The sequence below is a fragment of the Cyprinodon tularosa genome, unplaced genomic scaffold (assembly GCF_016077235.1).
Source record: "Cyprinodon tularosa strain WSP-4 unplaced genomic scaffold, ASM1607723v1 ctg226, whole genome shotgun sequence".
In the NCBI taxonomy this organism is placed as follows: domain Eukaryota; kingdom Metazoa; phylum Chordata; class Actinopteri; order Cyprinodontiformes; family Cyprinodontidae; genus Cyprinodon; species Cyprinodon tularosa.
In genome coordinates this window covers 407,032-429,428 of record NW_024038844.1, presented here as the reverse complement: position 1 = coordinate 429,428, position 22,397 = coordinate 407,032, and the positions used below count along the sequence as shown (strand labels likewise).

At 37.2% G+C, this 22,397-nt stretch overlaps 1 protein-coding gene across 1 annotated transcript in view; it reads right to left on the bottom strand.

The window, feature by feature from the left end:
• Window positions 1-22,397, bottom strand: part of prkcaa (protein kinase C, alpha, a) — a 189,167-nt gene that overhangs the window by 100,672 nt on the left and 66,098 nt on the right. Inside the window, exon 3 of the mRNA XM_038286484.1 lies at window positions 12,857-12,939. Within this exon, the coding sequence (XP_038142412.1) occupies window positions 12,857-12,939 (83 nt within the window). The remainder of the gene's footprint in view (window positions 1-12,856; window positions 12,940-22,397) is intronic.

Here is a 22,397-nt window from a genome sequence, read left to right as displayed (position 1 = left end):
AAATTTAGTCAATTTTTCATTCAATCAAAACTTAATCTACTCAAATCACACAAAGATTATTTTAGTGTCATCTGAAAAACAGCTAAAGATATGGCAAAGTCTGTCAAACTGGCAACATAATTCTGGAATTCTCTTTAAGAACAAACTCGGACCATTTACCCCTTGCTCACACTGGCTCCGGTAGGGTTACAGAGCCGATGGAGACCGCAACTCCAGCACACCCCCTCTCACACCGCCCTTTTGACTACGGTGCGGTGCGGCTCTGCGGCTCCGGCAACAGGTCCGGAGATTTAACTCGCGAGAACAGAAGTTCACTTGAGTTCACGTAACATCACGCGATAACACGGCCCAAATCAGGATATTTGCGAGAGCTTGTTGCGGAGGGCTCCGGCACGCCGCAAGGATAGCTTTCTTGCGGAATTTTCTGCAGCGCCGGAGTGTCTCGGTAACCGCAGCCGGACAGCTCAGCAGCCGGTGAGAGAGGTTTACGTCTTTTTAATGACTTGAAATCACTGCGGCGCCGCACCCACCGCACCGCAACGGTAAGACCGGAGTCGGTGTGAGCCTGGGGTTAACCTGTTTTTATAGAGCTCAGCTTCAGAGAGAAAACGTCCAGAGCAGCCAGATTAACACTGACAGTTACAACCAGCTTATAAATACATCAACCAATACAGCATTGAGTTTCATTATACTTCAAGACAAATGATCGACATTAAAAAGCCTTGATGCAGCGAGACAAAAATAATCACCACTTTAAAACCTGCTTAATGCAGTACCAGAGATACTTAAAAAAGACTGTTTTAGTGAGTCAATGCCCCGACTAACTCCTTTTTACAATAAAAAAAACAAAAAAAAAAACGTTTGAGATCATAATTACTTATCTTCTCCATTTGCATATTTACTGAGCGTGAGAACTCAAAACATCCTCTTTTCTCATTTAAACTCATCTCAATCTATAACCACATCCTACCCTTTAGGTAATGTTTTAATGACTTAAAAGATTAGATCTTGCAGATTAAGTGTGAAAAAGATCTGTTGTCATGATCTATCAGGAAATTTAATCCCTTCAGAGTTTAAGACATGAATTTAATGAGCCTCTTCCCAATTAGATAAGAGTCCTCTGTGAGGCACAAGAAAAAAACCTTGAAAATATAAGAGTGTCAGTCTGAGGTCCTAATATGAATCAGCAGTTTTCATTTTTTGCTCTATTAACCGAGAATGATCTCACCTTCCTGTTTTACTTCCCTTCTGGTGTAAATTGTGTCTGCTGCAGTGCTAACTTGCTAACTCATGCTGCCTGCATCCTGGCTGTCACAAACACAATCTTTAACCCAGTTTGCTGGTTTAGGGAGCTGCTATTATTCGGTCTCAGATCTTTCCATATAACTCTCAGTAAAAATGGCTTCCAGCTGAATCTGTTATTTTCCTCTCCACATCCTCCTTGCAAAAAGTGTTCATACAGGCCATACATGACCCCTTAAACTGTGGCAGGAAAGATGCATATAAATACAAATATTTTATAGACATTCAACAGTCTGATCTGTGACATGAAATGCAGCTTTTTGAATGAGGCCAAATTTCATTAGACACAGTGTATAAGTAGGACATACAGTGGCAACCCCATTTTCTCCTTCACATGCACCAGCACCAACCTCCTGGTGCATAATCTAATCCTACCTGGCATGTATCAGTGTGTATTTTATGCTTGATCTAAATGCATGTTGTATATACAGTAATCTCATTTTACTAAAACAGTAAAACCACTCACGGAGCATGAATTTAAAGCACCGTGAAGATAGAAATGCAGGATCGAGTTTCTTTGAAAAAGTGTTTTCTTGTAAGCAGCACTGGTGCCAAGGCTTGCATAGGGGTGTGTGCTAAAAGCATGTGTTACTGGCATCTAATTCTGTATGGAGTAGGAGGTTCACTTGAGTTTCTATGTTACATCAACATTAAAGCAACCTACCCGATATTGAGCAGTTTCCAGTTTTACTGACAAAGCAGTATTAACCAGAGCAGGCATAGATCAGGAACCGGTGGAGATGTGCAGAAGTGTCTGGTACTAGAACCACCAGCAGAGTCTTAGTGGATGGTTCACTGTGGGATTAGAGTGTCTGTAGATGGAGCCCTCCTCACAATAACACCAGTAGTTCATATTTGATTACTGTCTGGGAGTATTTGGGAGAAAGCTGCATATGTTGGACATTATATGTGTTCTTTGAGCCATTTCTAGGATAATAAAGGCCAGGATCCACACGTCCAACACAGCATTGACTGCAACAACCTAAGCAGTGTTTCTTCATTTGGTAATTCTTATTGTTGAATATGGTTAAAGCCTAAAGTGCCTCTCTTTTTCGGGTAAATGTAATTTTGCCTCTTCTCTGAGTAATTAATTTAATTGCCTATTTAAAAAAAAGCTGCAGGACTGGTTAACTTGTTCCTCTTAATAGAAACTTCTGTGTTTGTTGTTTTTTTTCCCTATAGAGAGCTGGACGTTTCTCATATCTATATTTTTTATATGGGCACAATCATATAAATCCTGTTTTGCACATTATAAAAACCTTTATTTGATCATCTTGCCACCAACTTGCTGTTTTGAAGAATGGATATATTTAGTATGTTGACAAATTATGCACACTCAGCATTTGAAATTACCTTTTGGGTTATGGGTAATTGGTTGTTTTTCTGAAAAACTGACAGCCCTACCCCTTCTTTTTGTTTTTGGGGTAAACATTGCAGAAAAAAACAAGATAAGATTTAGGCTTTATGTGTTTCCTGGTTTAAAAAACAATGTTTACCACATCTCCATTCTCAAAGGAGTCAGTAAAACTATAGCTTTTGTTATAATTACCTCTGTATATCATTTTTGTTTCTTCCCATTAGAGACTGCTTTCAGCTCAGTGCCTCTATGTTTAGCTGTGTCTTTTTTCCGAATGTTCTGAAAGCTCCTTCAGTGACAGACTGCTGCAACCTAAATGCACCAGGGAGCGTTATCGCAGATCCTTCCTCCCAGCAGCTGTAAGATTTTATAACCATCACTGTTCCCAAAAACCTCAATAAGTTGTTAAATTCAGTCTGATTTTTGCACAGTTTCTGTCTTAGTTAAATAGCATGCTGTGGTCATTTAATTTTTTTTGCACATCTCTGCTCTTGCTGCTCTTTTTCACATATCCATTACTATAAAAATGTCCACAGCTGTTATTGATATTTTTATTCTCCAGATACAGAGTATTATATAGTAAAACACTGAACAGTTAATACTCTATATGTTTTATTTTCCTATCTGTTATTTTTATACATGTTTCTAAGTACCACATTGTGTGAACACTTCTACTATAACAGTTTTTTCTATTCTATTCCATTCCATTCCATTCTATTCTATTTTTCTTGAATAGACCGCACTCATGGCTCAATGCTGTAGTGTTTAGCCATCTCTTTTCTGGTCCAAACAACTGAATGGTATATTTCAACCATTTTTATTCTGTTGTTCTGAAATCTCTTTCACATAAAATGTACTTCTGTCTCATTCTGTCTGTGGTTTTCTGTCTACAATCTCCTTTCAATCCAAGCTGTCCACTGCAGATGCACACTCATACTAAACCTTGTTCAACTGAAGTTTTTTCACCATTGAACAAAACTGGTCCATCTCCACTATTACTACAATCTCAGGATGAAGGACTGCTGCAGTGTAAATTATAAATTCAATCGACTAGACTTTATATAAAGACTGGACTCAGTTTGGCTATACAGCATTGGAAAATATTCTAAGGTTGACATCCTTTGTCTAGAATAGAACTTGGGATTATTTAAACTAAATAAAAAAAAATAATTGATTTTAAATATGACACGTTTTGTCAGGTGCCGTCATATTTGATTTGTTATAGTTAGATTAATTAATTCATAATTTTATTTTCTGTTGTCCTTCATCCGGGGCAATCATTAACCATTGATAATCTTTCTTGTTGACATCAAATTCCAAATAACTTCAAGAAATTTAAAGAAAAGACTGAAATCCTTTTCCACTTAAGCATAATCTAAATGTTTTTGAATTATTCTGTAATGATGCACTGAGATTCCAAATTTATTTTTGTAATATCAAGTGAACCCACAATCACCTATAAAGGCAGTAATCCTGAAATCAAACTAAAAAGGCAAACTGAAGAGCAGAGCGGGCCTGTCTGAAAGAGATGACCAGCCCCCTAGCTGGAAGGTAAATTGACTCAACATAAAGATGAAAGGATCCATTGCCTGTGACAATCCAAGATGCCCGTGGCAAAGATGATGCAATTTAGCACCACTCCAGTTTAATCTTGTTTCCAATTCTAAAGCAGAATCCTTGTAATGAGACTTTGTATGTCCAAAGCTTTGAAACCAGAATACAGCTTCTTGCAGATGTGTTGTCTGTTAAAAGCCACCTGTGTAATTTACACTTCAAATCATTACCTTTCCTGAGAAGAAATCTGTTACCACAATAACCTTGTGGTAACAGATTTAGTGCAACTTTGTGAAACCCTCACTTCTACCAGGCTGTTGTCAAACAAGTATGTAGCTGATCTCAGATATTCACTGCTATAGCACAAGTTTGGGGACCTGATCATCAAAGATTTAAAATATCGGGCACTAAATTGCACATGGAATGGAATTATATACAGTATATGAGCACCCACCCATGTTTCATCTAATGTGATGGAAATTTTCCAGTGGCTTTTAAATTTAAATTTTGTTTTCGAGATTTTGAAAACATGCCACAATAACATTGACGATTTTCGCAAAGTTTTTAAAAGACCCGCCCTCTCCACTTTAAAAAAAACGCACATGCAGAACCCTGTGCCCGCTCCCGAGAAGGAATGCCTATTAAACGTGTGCGAGAGCGTGCAGGAGCCCTCGTGCATGCTCTGTTTAAAAGTTTCAAAAAGAGGATTTGCAATTTTTTCACCATGTCAGACTCACCACCGGCAAGGTACGTAGGAAGGCTTTATGTAAACACATCACCAGCATGATTGACATTTAGGAGGACCACTTATTTGATGATCCATCCGGAAAAAAAACATCTCCCTCTATGACTTTAAGTTTTTTTCTTTAATAATATTATTCCGATATTGTTATTCTTTATGTTCCAAACATGTTTACATGGACTCAGAATCTCTCTCCAATGTCTGGCATTGTACCAATGCCTATTTTTTTGTGTGTTACTTTGTAAACAACTTTCAGAGCTGCTAAAAAAAATGCAAAAACTGCAGCCACAGTAACATTTTACTGTATATTTGAAAAATCGCTTTGCATGCAGTCAATGTTAACATTTGCATACCCCCCACACATAATTTTGAGTGGTTTGATGATTATGATCTGCATATTGTTGAAGAAACATACAAAAAACTTTGCAGACCAGGCAAATGCAAATCACTTTGCACTTTCTTTGAAGATCAGCTCTGCGCATAGAAACAAACTTGTTTTTTGTAACCCATTTTATAAACTTTATGATCAGTTGCTGTTTTGTGTTCAGGGTTTATGAATGTTGACAACTTTGGCATTATCTTTAGAATCAGAGTTGAAATCAGCTTGATTTCACGTTGGTTAAACTTCTCTCAATGAAGATATTTTTAGCAAAATAACCTTCAAAACGGGTAATAATATTGTTTTTTTTCTGACTATATATGTATGCATTACTTTACTTTTTTTTATTAATGCATACTACATTGGTACAAATATGGAGAGTATCGAAAAACACAAAAAAATAATAATAATAATTTGAAAACAGGAAAGCTCCATTTTCTGAGTGTTAGTTATTGGTTCGCCTGGATGCTGGGTCACCCTCAGGTCAGCTCAGCGCGTTTCCAAGGAAATGTGCGGCTCCTTAACTATATTACTCGGTCACTATCTGTGCACAGAACAGGCCCGAGGGTCTAAGAGGTGATTGTTAGAGCATACGTGTGTGCACACATTTCTGTTTGTGTGTCTATGTGTGTGTGAAAGAAGAGAGGAAATCAGTGCAAACAGACTAGCAGATTGCCTCAGGTCAAATGTGCTGTACTGGTTAAGTGGACATCAGTGATGCAATAGCCACACACCCACACAAATGAGGCACACCATACCTCTCAGGTTCATCTGCCGAACCCCTGCGGTGAAACCAAGAGCTCTTGCATTATTAATGATGCTCTTCTGTAAAGCACTGAACCTAAATTAGCTGCAGGCGGATACTACTGTATACCTAGCAATCAAACAAAATGGTTAGCTAAAGTAACTGTTATAATCCTCAGCAAGCAAGCCTACTACTGCCCAATGACCTCTAGGTATGTGAATTAGTAGAAGGGGTATTATAATACTTTCAATAGCTGTATTATAAAAGCTGTCCTATCAAATGTAGCTGTGAGGAGAAACCCGTATTTGATTTTCCATGAATCCAAGATTAGCTCCTGCTGAAGATACCTGTTATCACTCTACACATTTTGCTTCTTATAGTAGAGGAAGTTATAAAACACACACATGAGTCATAAGATGCATATAGCCAAGACACAGCGGATTCAGTAGATATTGTCTGGCCAAAGGAGTTATTGGTTTTCTGCACCGCTTTAAGCCGTTTCATATGTGTGGCTGCCCATAGCAACAGCGACACAGGTGCAGAAAAATGTATAAAAAAACAGAAGGAGAGAAATGGGTGTAACTTTAAAGTAGATAGGTTTGATTTCTAGGAGTCATAAAAGAATATAGACTATTTTATTTTAGCTCTGTCCAAAAACAAGCTTTAGTGCTACTACTTTATATGAAGACTTAATTTCCTTTTTCATATCAGATGCAATAAAACATCTTTTATTAGAGCAGCAAAAGATCTTGCATAAAAGAGATACAGGTATATATCTTGTGTCTAGGCAGTGAACATTTTATATAGATAAGAAAAATGACAATTCCAAACTCATCCATATAATTTATGAAGACCTCAAAAATTGATGCAAAAGATAAATCTAACTGAAGATTTTAAAAGAAAGTCTGAATATGTCTCCCTTGTTCCTGGGCTCTTTATAGGACTTTAGTCTTGCAGTTTTATTCTGTTCTGTTGATTTGCAGACTCCTAACATGGTTGTCTTTACTTCATAAGCTTTTTTTTCCCATTTTGGTCATACTTGATGATGATAGGCTGTTCCTACACATTGTAGAATAATAGTTGGTTTATCAAAAAAGGGAAGTCATATGTTTATCCTGCCTAAAGAAACTAATTTTATATTACCGTACTTTAGGGGCGTTTGCATGTTAAAGAAATTGGATTTTATAACAATAATAAATAATTGGCTCTTGGAGTAACAATAAATGTAAACCCAAACTGTTCTTACTTCTTTTAGTTTTAAGTGCAGCTCATATCCTAATTTTCTTAACAGTTTTTTCCATCCATCCATCCATCCATCCATCCATCCATCCATCCATGCATACATCCATCCATCCATGCTTCCATTCATTCCTCCATCCATCCATCCATCCATCCATCCATCCATCCATCCATCCATCCATCCATATCCATCCAAATTAATGCCAGTCATCAGCTAACCACTGTTTCATCATGCTGGCAGGTGTTTCAGAAGGTGTATGTTTTAGGGCTGAAACGATTCATCGAGTAACTCGATTACAAAAAATCCTCGAGGAAATTTATCTGCCTCGAAGCTTCACTAAATTTATTGTATTGTAATAAGCAATGCTGTTAAATACGCAGCACACTGGTCTAGCCAGAGGGTTTTTGTGTTGCACAACGCTACCACTTCCGTTAGTGCCTGGAGCGCTTGTGCTAAGTTTGTAGCTATGGAGGGAACCGGAGAATGCTCAGAAGGAGAACCCCGAAAGCGACAAAAAATGTCAAAAGTTTGGGAACATTTTAGGCTAAACAGAAAGGACAACACAGCGCAATGCATCCACTGCAAAGCAGAATTGGCGTACCACAACAGCACAACATCAATGTTGCAGCATCTGAAGAGAAAACACCCGCTACATGCATCCAACTCGTACACGGTTGCCAACAGGTAACGTTTATGTTCTCTTTGCTAACTACGTTGTGTGATAATCTGCCATGTTATAGATGTAAATTGAGGCACATTATTTTGCTAACGTTACATCTAAACATAGCGGTTACTTAACCGGGTGTAGTGTAAATTGTATGTGAGGGTGGAACTAAGAGAAATTATGCAGGACTTAATGTAAGTTTGTTAATAAAAATACGCAGCAACAGATTACAGGCATGAGCTGAAAAGCATTTATTTATTGGTGTCTTTCCATCCTGAAAAGTTAGTCTTTTCTTCTCGCTACTGTTATGTATGAATTAGAAATTTTTGATTAATATTTTTTGTAGTAATTCTATATTTGTTTATACCTAAGCAATCAAGAATAAATAATAGCATTGTTTTAATAAAAATAGCAACATTTTTGCATTTTATCATGACTAGTTAAGGCTGCAGAACTCTGTACAAACTCAAACCTTTACATTTTGAGTAAGTTTATTTTTTTTATCCGATTACTCGATTAATCGTAAGAATAATCGATAGATTACTCGATTACTAAAATATTCGTTTACAACAGCCCTAGTATGTTTCATTGAAGGAAAGGTTAAACAGTGTATTTTTTCCCAGCCCTGAAACACAGCTGACTGAAAATATTAAATCATGCCCTCAGTGTGTCATTTGGTTCTGTAGAAGCCTATGAATGCCCTATTCCTTCAAACAAGACAGAAAACACACCTAAAACCTAAGGGGTCTTTTATGTGTTGCTAAGCAGCTGTTATCTAACATTCTAAAAGCAAAGAAACATTCTCTGAATAAAATATGTAAATCAGGCGTTAAATTCTAAGATAAAGTCTGACTTTTTCAGCTCAAGGTTTTTCGGATGCTTATTCATCATCAATGAATATCTTTTATGTGTCTAATTAACCACCCTGGAAGAAAACAGGGTTATGAGAGAAACTCTCTGATGTACAGTAAGAAGGGCCAACAGTTCCTTTTAACAAAAACCAGGGTAGCACCGAACTCAGACACAAACATATCACAGAGGTCTGTGAAAAAATGTCCCGGAAACAATGAACCTGCTTTCTTAGTGCATCACGAAGCACCTTGCTTATACTTCTGGAGATTCCAGACTCTATTTAGAGAGTCTGGCTTGACATATCTCCAGTTACAGAGGCCAGACTCTGTGTGCCCAGCCAGCAAGCAGGTATGTAAATGAAGTTTCACGCTTTCAGAGCTGACAAGCAGTGGCTGGTAGCACATAGTAACTACTGCTTAACCAAAAAGAAATGATAGAAAAGCTCATTACAAGTGTTATTACAGAGTTTATAAAGCATTTTAAATTGTTTGTGTGGTTCTAATGGCGTCATGCATGTGAACAAAATTACTCTGTCCTAACCGCCAAGGTATTTTCACCCTTTTTTCACAAATCAGATAAAAAAAAAAAATAGTTAATTGAGCTCAAGATTATTTTTGATTTTATTTAATAAGGCGATTATTAAAAGGGAAGAGGTGTGTAGTGGAATTAAAGGATACAAGGTTTTCATAAGTCATTACTTTGCAGAGTAACCTCTACTGCAATTTCCTCTTTCCCCCTTTTGGAAATGTCTCTACAAACTTTGTTAGGGTTAGAAAACTTTTACAGTTTTCTGGGATTTTATTCCAGATTAAGGTCTGAACACACCGGTTGCATACGACTTTTTAATCTCCGATATGATTTTTTTTCCATGTCAAACTAACTGCATGTAGAGAAGCTCCTATTGCAGGGTGTGCTTTTCTTTTCACTTCTTTCTGTCCAACACACAAATTAAAACAATTTCCCATATTTGGTTTGGACAGATTTTTTTTTTTTTTTAAACACAGGTGCATTCTATAAAGCAAAGCCCCACTTAAGGAGTCTGTGCAGCATCTCAAACATGAACAGATAGAGAATGTTCATGTATTAAAAAAATAATGAGATTTAATTCTAAAGAAAAGAAAAACAGCAATTAACGAAACGGGATGGTTCATATGCTGACTGAAACTGGGGGGTGATTCTCAGAGAGAGAGATCTGGGAAGTTTATCAAAGTTTTTCTTTTTTTTTTCATAAAGAGGTGACGGATATGTCGCACTTACCTGCTGTCTGCGCCGTTATCTATTTTTTTGTGAGGCTCAAAAAGGATCACAACTTTATCCATTTTCTGTCATCCTGAACTCCTATCATGGGTTGAAGTTTTCTTTTTTAATTCCTTAATTTTTTCACAAGTCTGTCCCGCTTACTATATACGCGATGAGCAGCTCCAAAAGTGACTGTTTCCCCACGTGATTAACAGATTTTTTTTTGTATTTCCCCCAAAGCGAATGTGCTTTACTTTGTAACCTATCTTTTTGCCTGTCAGACCCATGAAACTGTCGCTGAAATAGACCTGGGGTCTATCTCAGTGGGACTAACACACAAGCCCCGCTACATAAAACTGATTTTGGTGTGATCATCCTTTTGACTTTAAATGAGCGCTAAATGCAACGGACTAAATTTTCTGTAGGATCAGAAACAAACGTTTGGTTGGTTCTGGCCTTTAGTGGATGATTAGTACTAAATGTTGCTTCTCCATGTTCTAGTTCTAGTTCTAGTTATGCAGAGTAGACTTTAGCCATAAGATGTGAGAGGTCAGGGTGGTTGATAACCTGGCAAGCCAAATTGATCATGTTAAGCAGGGAGGTTTAATTCTACTCAATATCAATCTGGGATTGCTTCCATCTAATCTGTTCAGGGAGAGGAGAAACTAGCAGAGGTTTCTGAGCTGATTGGGAGACGCGACATCTAGTTCCCACCTACCATACTTTGGTTTTAGCCAATCAGATTAACATCGGAAATGGCAGCAGATGCTATGAGAAAATACATCTTACTTTTCTATGCTCCATTGTTCCTCTTTCAGAGATGTAATCATGGATAGCCATGTTTATTTTGGTTCGGCTGCTGGCTCGAAAACTCTGGCTGTTCATCACAGCTATAGAGGTCACCTAAACTATAATGCTGCAACGTCATTGGCTGACCCATCATCTAATATGGGAAACCATGGCAACAAACTGGATGATGTGCTCCACTCTCTTAGTTTAGTTAGTTTCTGTGAGTAGCATTCTGGATAAATGGCAGCTGTCTGATAAATATACTTTAGTTTTTTCTTCCTTTAATATATTTATACATTAAATATCTTCGCTAGGAGCAGAGTGGGATCAAAGTTGTATTCTGTTTAAGTGCACTCCATGAATAAAGATCATTCCAATCCTAATAATTGGTTACAAAAGAAATCTGTGAATAGTTCAAATTTTGGAAGTCTTCTTTTCTAACCCAACTCAGCTTTAAAGGTTCTTTTGATTTTGTCCTCTGGAACTTCTTGATGCTGGTTTTCCAAATGTTGTTTAACAAACATCTGAGGCCTTTACAGAGCAGCTGGATTTCAGCTGAGAAACTATATAACTATATATATATAACTATATATTTATTTATAAAAAAAATAAACAGACAAGTATTAGGAAAAGTATAAAAATATATTTAGAGAAAGAGCTGAATAGAAATGCTGAGTAAAATTGAATATATCTTTATAAAACCAAAACCATTTATCATATTATACGTTGCAGTAATGAGCTACTTTGTCTTGTCTATTGAGGACAGTCTGAATAAAATATACTGAACATTTTGAGTTATAGCTCGAACTTACAATAAATATTAATGTTTACTCGGCATGAAATTGGCCAGAGGTATATGATCAATAAAAAAATTAACGTGCAAATCAATCAAACATAAACATTATGTTTGCTTGAAATTCACATAAAATTATAATTTCTTAAATAAATAAGGAAGAGTTAGCACGCATTATGCATATTTCTATGCCTCGGTTTTTATCTGTGACCGTTTATGACCACTGCCTTTGCAATACACATTTATTCCCTAAGATGCTTTTTTCTCCCCAAAAAAATCTGTCAGGGTTTGAAATTCATGAAGTCACAAGATGGCAGGGATGGCTGCAGTTCAGGATGCAGAGAAGTCAGGGACTAATTTCAGCTTCCCTCTCCAAATGTCAAAATCTGCACATGTCCAAATGTCCGGTGGGCATTTAACCCCACACTGCCTCCAATATGCTCACCAATATGGGAGTACATGAGTGAGTGAGGCCTGCAGTGAAAAAGTGCTTTTATGCTAGAAGCATCTCAAGGTTTATACAAAGTGCCAGTCTGCAACAAAGGTTTTGATAAAAAAAAACAAAAAACTTTATGGGTCCAGAAAAGCACTGATCACATAAGTTGTCACCAAAATGATATATATGTCTGTCTTTCCTTGGTTTATAAACTTGTTCTTTGAGATTTTGTAATCCTGCTCATTAGAGGTGATGCCGACATGCCAGGACAGGAACACTGACATAGAATACATCTAACCAACCACCTGCAGTTCTTGTGATTGCATCGTGACTCTCTCTAATTTTACCCTTGAATGATTTTCTGTGGAAAAGCACCAACACAGAAAAGGTCTCTCTCCTGAGATTGCCCAAAACAGAGTGGATGAGCAGACATTAACAACGCAAATGAAACACTGCTTCCAAGTGCATTTGTTTAGTTTGTTTGGGACTGAAACCATCCTCAAATCTGCTCCCTTTCTTTTTGTAACAAAGCTTTAACTCTGCAGCTCTAATTGCTCAGAAAACAGTCCTGGTCAGTTAAGTAAGATTCGGCTATCCATCAACTCTGAAAAGCTTCTTATACAAGGATGACAGTGGCTTATAAAGAGCGACAGAGGCCTGGAATATAAAAATGCATCCTGGAGCCACTTCACATGTGCCTAAGTCTAATGAAAAGTAAAGCAGCAAACAAAATGGGAAGGAACAGCTGGTGCTCGGGTACTTACGTCTGTGTCGGGTCCCTTGTCTGCCCCCGGGCAGGAGAACGTGACAAATTCATGGCACCTCTTGTGGACCACAAAACAGCAAACTGCAGGGTGAGAAAACAGAATAAGAAAAAGGAGGGGAAAAATGAGTGAAAACACAACAAAAGGCAGGTAAAACTGTTAAAATTCTGTTTTTTTTTTCAGTGAAACATTGACATTTACAAAAAGAACACTTATTGCACAATCACCGACACAGAAAAGTGGTAGCTCCTATAGCTAAATATTCCTTCAAGTGTCTTTGAAATTGCCAGTTGTGTTTGTGTGTTTACTGCTCTTGTTGCACAGGATTGTTTCTTTAACTACAAAGCAGACAATAAATTAGACAATGATAAATGGGTTGAAAACAGTGGATTGATTTGAAGGCTCATCCTTGGCTTTGGTGTGCAAAGCTATGATCTCCCTACTGACCAATCTTACACAAAAAATGTAGAATTAGTGATCTAAGATTAAGACTAGTAAAAATCTGAATATGTAGCCTCTATCTATATTTTATAAACAAATAAAAACGCTTTAAAGGTACCAGCGAAATAATACACACACAGGAATAGCACTGGCCCTTTGTCTGGTACCAGGTATATGATAGCAGAGCTCTGAACTATTGGCCGAGCTAACTAAATAAAAACCTGCTGATGGCAAAAGCAAGCAGCACATTCTAAGTTGAATGTGAGCAATGCTGGTAAGTTTTTCATGTCTTTGAAAGATGCTAGAGCATAGCAATAGGACTTAAAAATCAAATCTCAGATTATTCTCTAACAAATTTGATATAATTGATTTTTTTCTCACCTAAATTTCATTATTAAAGTAAGTAATGACATATACTGCTTTCAAAAACTAGCTTTGATTTCAATCATCCCATCAGGGAGATAACTTTGTTTTAAAGGACAGCAAAATTCCAGTTCTGAAATAAGTTTGTGAAATCAAATTGTTATACATAAATCTATGACAATAAACATAATAAATTATTGCAGCTAATGGTATCACACAGTGAGCCAGTTTATCCATTATTATTATTATTATTACACATCTAAGAAAAAAAGTGATGAACTGATGTCTATGGAATTCCAAAGAAAAATACAGATTTGACCCAACTTAAAATTACAAAGGGCTGCTCAGTGGGGCAGTGGGTAGCACTGCTGCCTTTCAGCAAGAAGGTTCCAGGTCCCCGGGGTCTTTCTGCATGGAGTTTGTATGTTCTCCATGAGCATGTGTGGGTTTTCATCGGGTACTCCCGCTTCCTCCCACAGTCCAAAAACATGACTGTTAGGTTAATTGGCTTCTCTAAATTGTCCTTAGGCATGAGTGTGTATTTGAATGTTTGTTTGTCTCTGTGTTATTTGTGTCAGAAAATGGATGGATGAATAAAATCATCATAAACAGCAGATATGATGAATTGATTAATCAGCCAGCTTTAATAGATGGGATAGATTCGTCTGGGAAATATTTATAAATTATCAGAAAAAAAAAGTGGGCTTAACGATCAAATGACAATGGTTCCAAATAGATATGGTGAATAGATTTTACTTCTCAGAAATGGTATCCTAAATAAAAACTTAAATTTATCATCCAGACTTTAACCTCTAAAATACTATTTCAGTTGGATTTGTATAACAGCATTACAGAAGAGAAGTATACCGAGGCAGAGTTCAACCAAATCATTCAGACTTATTAAACAGTATTCCATCTTAGAACACTCAGCAGATTGCATCCAGTCATTGACTTTGCCGAATTGGCTCCTCCTGGATGAAAACGTAGATAGTCCCTATTGTGTCACTAACTCTGCAGCAATCATTCATACCGAGCATTGCCAACTCCCCTCTAGCAGGGAAAGACCTTCTGCAGAACTAGGCTCAGACTGAGCAGATAGAGCATACACACAAAAAAGGAACACAGAATCATTGATTCAGGAGTACTTGCTCTGCTTAAGAAAATCAGAGTATGGTCTGGATTAAATAAATTAAATGTTCAAAGAAGACATGTCAAGACTGTGAATAAAATGGACCCAAAAATACAACCTTGAGGAACTCCTAAGGCAACGGGAGGATGCTAAGGAAAAGGATTTTTCCTTCTAACAAATATGAATCGACAAGATGAATGGGATGTTAAGCCTGAATTCCAACAATATCTTGTTGGTGTCAGGTTTCCAGAGCTGGGTGGAGTGGCTCTGTGTGTTTTCCCTTTGCTCTCACAGGGTGGCACACTAATTGATTCCAGCTGGGTTACATTACCTCAATCAGTGGTGGCCTTTAAGAAGGAGCAGTCTCCCTGAAGCAGACGGTTGTTGTATTCAGAGCCATAACAAGCCAACTTAGAGAAATTTCAGCGTTGAGGAGTCCCCCCCCGCCCCCACCCCTGAAAGACCAGTGTCTTCACTCTCAAACCCCAACATCTACTGTACTTCCAACTAGCTAAGACCAGACTCCTACTCAGTGTAAGCTGACTTAAACACTTTGAGCAACTTTCCATAATCCATATCCAATCTAACAACTTGTTTTCCCTTCCAATGCCTCTCAGTCCTGGCTCCCACAGTTCTTTCCATACTCTGCTCTCCTTTGCATGTCCCTTAAAATAAACAGTTTAAATCTGCTTCTCTCTGTGCTTGTGCCTACTTAAGTCCAAGAGCTAGCATTATGACAGTTGGTAATGTAGAAAGACAGCATACCCAGAGCTGCAATAAAATCTAAACAGCAAATTTGACTATAATAGAACAGTGTCAGTGCCTCAATAGGCCCTAGAAGCTAACTGGATTTTTTCTTCAATATCCAGCCCTCCATCACTAGCATCCGAAAACAGACCTACAAACATTTCTAATGTGATGTCAATGAACGCACAGTGGAGAACTCGCACTTGGATTCTTGTGCCTCCACACATTCAGAGCACACAAAGTTGTTCTGTATGTCCAAGTGCCAGGTCACTGAGTACACCATAGCATGCAGGCAATGGAAGCAGCTGAGTCAATGTGGAGGACGGTGCCTGTTACTGGCTCTGAAAAACCTGCTTACACCAAGACGATACCAGGGAGAGAATGACTGACTAGGCATCCAAAAAAACAGAATTAAAAAAACATTTAAACCTCCAAGCCAAGAGCAGATGTTTCTAATTGTTAGTTCTACTTAGGGACCATGTTGAATAAAAAATCTCTTTTTCTTTGGCACCTAAAATGCTCTCAAGGCCAGTGCTAACCTCATGAGATAGAAGCTGTGATATTAAAATGGTCTTTCATTCGTCTTTATTTCTAGTAAAAAAAAGTGATTTTAGTGATTTGAATAACGTCAGAGATGTGATGAATTGCCCTTGGCGGGATTCAGTTTAATGTGCACTTTCATTTCCTCCAAAAACACCAAGACTAGTTTTTAGAGAGGATCAGATGCTGAGGTTCTGTTCATCATGGGTAGAAACATTAACAGTGATGGACCTTTATTGAGCTATTTTACACACACACACCCATATATATATATATATATATATGTATATATATATATATATATATACACACACACACACACACATACACAGATATAAATATATCTGGGTACACATATCATGTAATTTATCTGTGTATATCACATACACAGATATATATATATATATATATATATATATATATATATATATATATATATATATATATGGTACACATATTATGTAATTTAACTGTTTCTGAGTAATTATTGAAGTTCGTTAAAACTTAAACATGTAAGATTCTATACGCCGCTCTATATTATTATAAATCTGCATCACTATCAATAAAATCATGCCACATAGATTTGAAGTTGCTGGCAAATTATTAATCATAACTCCCACCTCATCAAATTAGAATTCCTTTTCCAAGTGATAATCGCCACAGTGTTTGGATAACATTATTACATTTTGCTTATAAATAATTCACGATTTGTACAATTCATAAACAGTCCATGTTTGGAACCTGATACCGGCATTTACGTCCCAGTATCAGATAGTAGCTCTGATATTACTCTGTCTTCTGTTTGATGTATTATGACACAATAAAATAAATTGCATTCTAGCTCTTTGCACAGTCATCTTCACAACTTATCTAGAAGAGAGGGATTATTTCACTCGTTTGAAAGGTGGGGGGTGGGGGGGTGGGGACAAAAATCCAGTTAGTATTTACCCATTTCTTTGAACTTCAGTAGCCACTAATTCCCCACAACACAGCTTCTCTCCATTCACTTCATTTGAAATGAAAAGGCATGTCTGGTCAAATATTAACAAATAAAACTGACAACAGTTGTGTTGATTTAAAACTGGGATGACTAAAAAAAGCTCCTTATTAACTACTTTCCTTTTAAGGTAAGGTGAACAAGTGAAACTTTAATTTCCCTTTACAGTTTTAAATATCATGTGAAAATTTTGCTGGGAAATATTTCACCTTTCTTTATCTGAACTGACGCAAAGTATATCATAAATTGTCTCATAGGAGGAACAGCACAGAAGCGGAAGATCAAAGGTTACTTCTGCTGCAAAGGTTGACTTCATCACTTTTACCACAATAAGTCTAATTGTGTTCAAAAACAGAGAAAGAAAAAAAGCTATAAGAGTGCTGCTTGGGCAACAAACACCACCAATTAACCTAGATCAGTGGATATCCATAATAAAACTTAATGAGTTCTTTATTGGAGGCAGAGATGGTAAGCAGATGGTATCTTCACGTGGGATTCTCACTTTGAAACACACAGATAAAAGTGTGATAAAAATGGGGGGGCAGAACACAGCATTTTGCACCAATAGACATTTTATCTAATTAAGGCTTCATATTTTTAGATAACTCAATATATTTGAAAACAAATCCAGATTGGGATGCTTTTAAACCTTAGCAGGTGTTACAGTGGTACCGATGATTGGTGGATTAGAGCAATCTGAAGGGTCCGCTGGTTGCAAATGACTTGTATGATCTGTCCGACAAAACCCTTTTAACACAGATTAAATGAAAACTAAACACAAAGCAAATATAGAAAACCCCTCAAGACCAACTCTGGAGACAAAATAATTGAGTGTTTTATTAACCCCAAACAGGGAAAATATTTTCAATAGGTTAAACACCAGAAGTATATAATTGGTGAACAAATCCATGTTTTAATTGACTGCTCACTGTAACTACATCACATTTGTAACAGGCAGGGTTACAATTAGTGCTTAGAAAAATGGAATTAGACTTAAGAATAATATGAAAAAATATTCAGACATTTCCAAATAATCCATGCAGGGAGTTGGGCTGGAAACCTATTTGTATTGACATACACTTTAATGATGGCCAATCGATACAACCCCCCCAACACAGAGGTATCACATCACCAACCCGAACCCTTGGACTCGCCTTGCCTCAGAGGAGCAATCGGTCAGCACAATCCACAGCCAGCATGAAACCATGAGCCATAACTCACACCACTGCCAGCCAATAAGTGAGACAGGTTATACATTTCAGTACCAGAGAGCCTCCATAATTCATCCCATGCTGAAAGCTGGTGGGACGGGGGCTGCCCCAATTCTCTATTTAAAGGCCACAGGCATTAGATTGTTAATGTCAGAGCTGCAGGTAGCAAATCTGTTTGATTTTTTATTTCTATCCAAGTTCCCTTGTGTTTTTAGAAAATAATCATGTTTGCTGCACATCTGCTTGTTCAAATGCAGTCATGCAAACACTAAAAAAAAAGGCTTTTAATACAGGATTTTTCTTAATAGCTTTCCTCAAAATAATACTTAATGAGAGCTGCTGCTTGTTTCCTGATGCTGAAAGGAAAATATTCCAATTAAACTCCCTTAATAAATTGAATTGTAATGCCAAAACATGCATTTATGAGTTTTATTTTTCTTGGTCTGACCCGATCCTGTAGCCAAACCTACCTGCTTTGAGAAAATACAGCTTCCACTGCAAAACAGGTGCAGCAGGTGTCCACAGGGTGTAGTACCACCACAGCAGATTTACAGACCAGTAAAATCAAAACTATTTAAAAAAAACAGCTGATTGAAATTGAAGGTTCTGAAGTGAAGCAGCTTCTAACCTACCAAAACTACTGTGTGGTTTTCAATGTGGCCCTAACAATGACATTAGTCTGTCCACCACTGAATTTCTTACTTGAAGCATCAATGCTAGATACATTAAAGGAAAATATTGTAAAGTTTTGGCAAATTTGAGTAATCAGAACATTTCTTCAAGCTACAGAAATTGTTTACTGCATTAATTATTCAATGCTGTTAAATAAATGAAAAATTAAAAGGAACTGATCATTATAATAAATGTTTTTTGTTTGTTTTTTTGCTCTACAAAATAACTATTTCCTGGATGCCCAGCCTCTGAGCTGTTGGCTTTCAGTAACTGTGGCCCCATGAGCAATTTAGTTTAATAGCTCTGTCTGCCCTACAGGATCCTCCGCTGCTTGGTTCTCTTTGTCTTTTCTTCCCCTTTGAGATTTCTTCTGTCTCTGCTACTTTGTTTCTTCACATGATCTTGCCAACTTTTAGCTTCATATAAGTCTTATTCTGAAACAATATGTGGTATTTCTTGGCTTCAGAGAAACGTGATAATTAAACAATTGTAAGAATGCAACACATACATTTTGTTAAATTAATTGACTGCTTTTGTTGAAGTCCTGCGTTATTGTTATATCTCATCAACTAGATCTATCATTATAGAGTGATCTGCAAATGCTAAATAGTCTCATCGGGATATTTATTCATTTTTTTTCCTGTTAATCTTACCATCTTTTTTGAAAGACCGGCCGCTTTTTAATCCAGACTATAATTTTTTTTTTTTATAATCTTTATGAAGTTAAGTACTTAGTAAATACCTAACTAAATTGTTAGAGTGTACGTACATCTTCATTCTCCTTTTACAGTTTATTTAATTTATGGAGCTTTTGGAGCAAAAGAAAAGACAGAAAAAGAAGGTCAGTTAAGATGAGACAAAGATTAACGAGGCTGAAACTCAGTGTCTTCTGAGCGCCTCATTAATGGCCAGCTGTTTGTGATTGGTTCTCCCAGTGGCCTTGCACCGGAGCGACACGGTTTTCACACACAAACACACGACTTACTGTCACTACAACCTCGAATAGGAGGAAACAAACCAGGTACAGCTAACTGTTCCTGTGCTAGAAAAAGAAAACACTGGATGAAATTCCATATTTTCATGGTAATTTTAATTTAAACGCATATGAGGCATAAAAAAAATCTCTACTATGAGAAATTAGATGTGTGAAATGTTACCTTGTTATGTTAAAATACCTCTGGACACAGGACACAAATCATGTATCCTCTGGGAAATATAAAACGACTGGCTTCTGAAATAATTATACCATCACTCAGACTAAATAAACAGGAAAATAAGACATTAAAAGGCTTTTAAATTGCTACTAATCAGCATAAAACAGTAAAACAGATTAAACCCACTTCAACCCACACTTGAGAAAAATGTACCGTAAATTCTCTAATATAGGCCCGGGCCTTTATTTCACTCAAGTGCATCGCGGTCCAGGCCTTTATTGGATAGAGGCCAGTATTAGAGACAGGCCTCTATTGCTATTTGAGCAAAACAGACTACCAGTGGAATGAATAAAAATGAGATTTTGTGTCTATTTGAACCTATAAAACACTAGGTTCATTTATTGAAAAAGTACAGTTACCATGTCTCGCTTGGTTTGAAGTAAAAAAAAAAAAAAATCCTCCAATTCTGTTTAATCCTCCTCCTCAGTTTCCTCCTCCTCTTCATCTCTCCCTTTAATTTCCTCATCACTCGCGCTACTCCTCATGTTCTGCTGCGTGTCTGTTCTCTTCCTCGCGCAGACGGGCAGCAGTCGGCCTGTCGTCCAGCTGCGCAGGGCTGTGGTACTTGTATGTTACTACCACAAGTATAATGTTGAGGTATGCCCGGAAAAAACGTTTATAGCCCCGGCCTGTATTAGAGACCGGCCATTATTTACCTCCTCTGACAGCGAGACCGGCCATTATTAGAGACCCGGCCGCTTTGGAATACAGGCCAATATTAGAGAATTTACGGTATTTCTTCCATGTTTCATGAGTTCAATTTTCCTTCTTATTTATTCCCAAGAACACAAGCGGGAGATTCTAATAAAGGATGATTCAGTGTGTTGGCTTTTAATCAGCAGCACATTTTAAAAACAGAGAAACTATGACTTTTACAAGTCCTCCTGTTTACACAGTCTAATACACCTTTTATGAACCCTTTGCTTATTTCTGCTGCACCTGATTGAGCCGTACAGGATGAATAAAGGACACTTTAAACCATTCCAAGAGAAAGCATATATTATACATAAATGTCTTTATTTAAATCTGTTTTATTTTAACTTTATGCCCAGGGTGTTCATAGGCTTTCTTTCTTTTCTTTTTCTATACAAAGTGCTTAAATCCACATAAAGAAAAATACACAGCTTTAACCTATCCAAAACTTTTAAAACACTAAGCCAGACTTTTCTGCAAAAAAAAAGAAAAAAAAAAGTTTTTCAGGTACATTACATGACAGACTGTTGACGTTTCTGTCAAAATTTTCAGTTTACAATTTACTGAATAAGGAGATTTTATTTCTGCTGTGTCTACTGGAAACACAAACTTTAGCTTTTTCATACCTCTCTTTGTATTTTCACCTCTCATTATTGACCTTTACAATTTATTTCCTTATTTGAAAAATGTTTGCTTGTATTCTGTATGCCTGAACCAAAAATCTGCTTTATACAAAAGAAATTGACTCTTTGGAATGCATTTAAACATCAAGAATATTAGCAGTTGCTTATAACAATTCTATCTGTTCAATGTGTTTAATTGAGACCCTTTTTAAGTCTCTGCAGTGACTCAGAAACTATGTCCAATAAACACACCGAGTAAGAATGTGCTGAGTCCTACCAGTTATCTCCACCAAATATAAACCAGCTGTATAGTCTACACCGGAGGTCTTCAACAGGGGTCCGCGACCCCTAGGGAGCCCAAGGAGGTACTGCATGGGAGTCGCAAAAGTTTTGGTTGTTTCGAATTTTTCTTTATATTCCCCCCCTGCAATTTTTTCCACTAATTGAAATGTCTTTAAATCCACATTAACATGAATTCAACACATTGTGGTAAACAGTGAAATGGAGGCAGAAGATGTCTTTCAGTCATCAATGCACACATTCAGCGATACACAGGAGCTCTTTCAAGCTGGGCGCCGTTTCATTCACACCTGTCCCATCAACAAGGAATCAGAATCAGAAATACTTTAATAAACCCAGGGAGAAAACACTTTCATTACATTACTCCGTCTGTAATAGAGTGACTATAGAACCAATTTGATATAACAGTTTCATACAATATATATAATTAGGGGGTCCCCGCTCCATCTAGCCATCAGTTAAGGCAGTGGTTCCCAAAGTGTGGGGCGCGCCCCCTAGGGGGGGCGCAATGCCATTGCAGGGGGGGCGCGGGAAGCAGTATGAGTGAAGAAAAAAAAACAAAACAAAAAAAAAAACAGCGCTTGCTTGACTGAGCATAATGGATAGTTGTG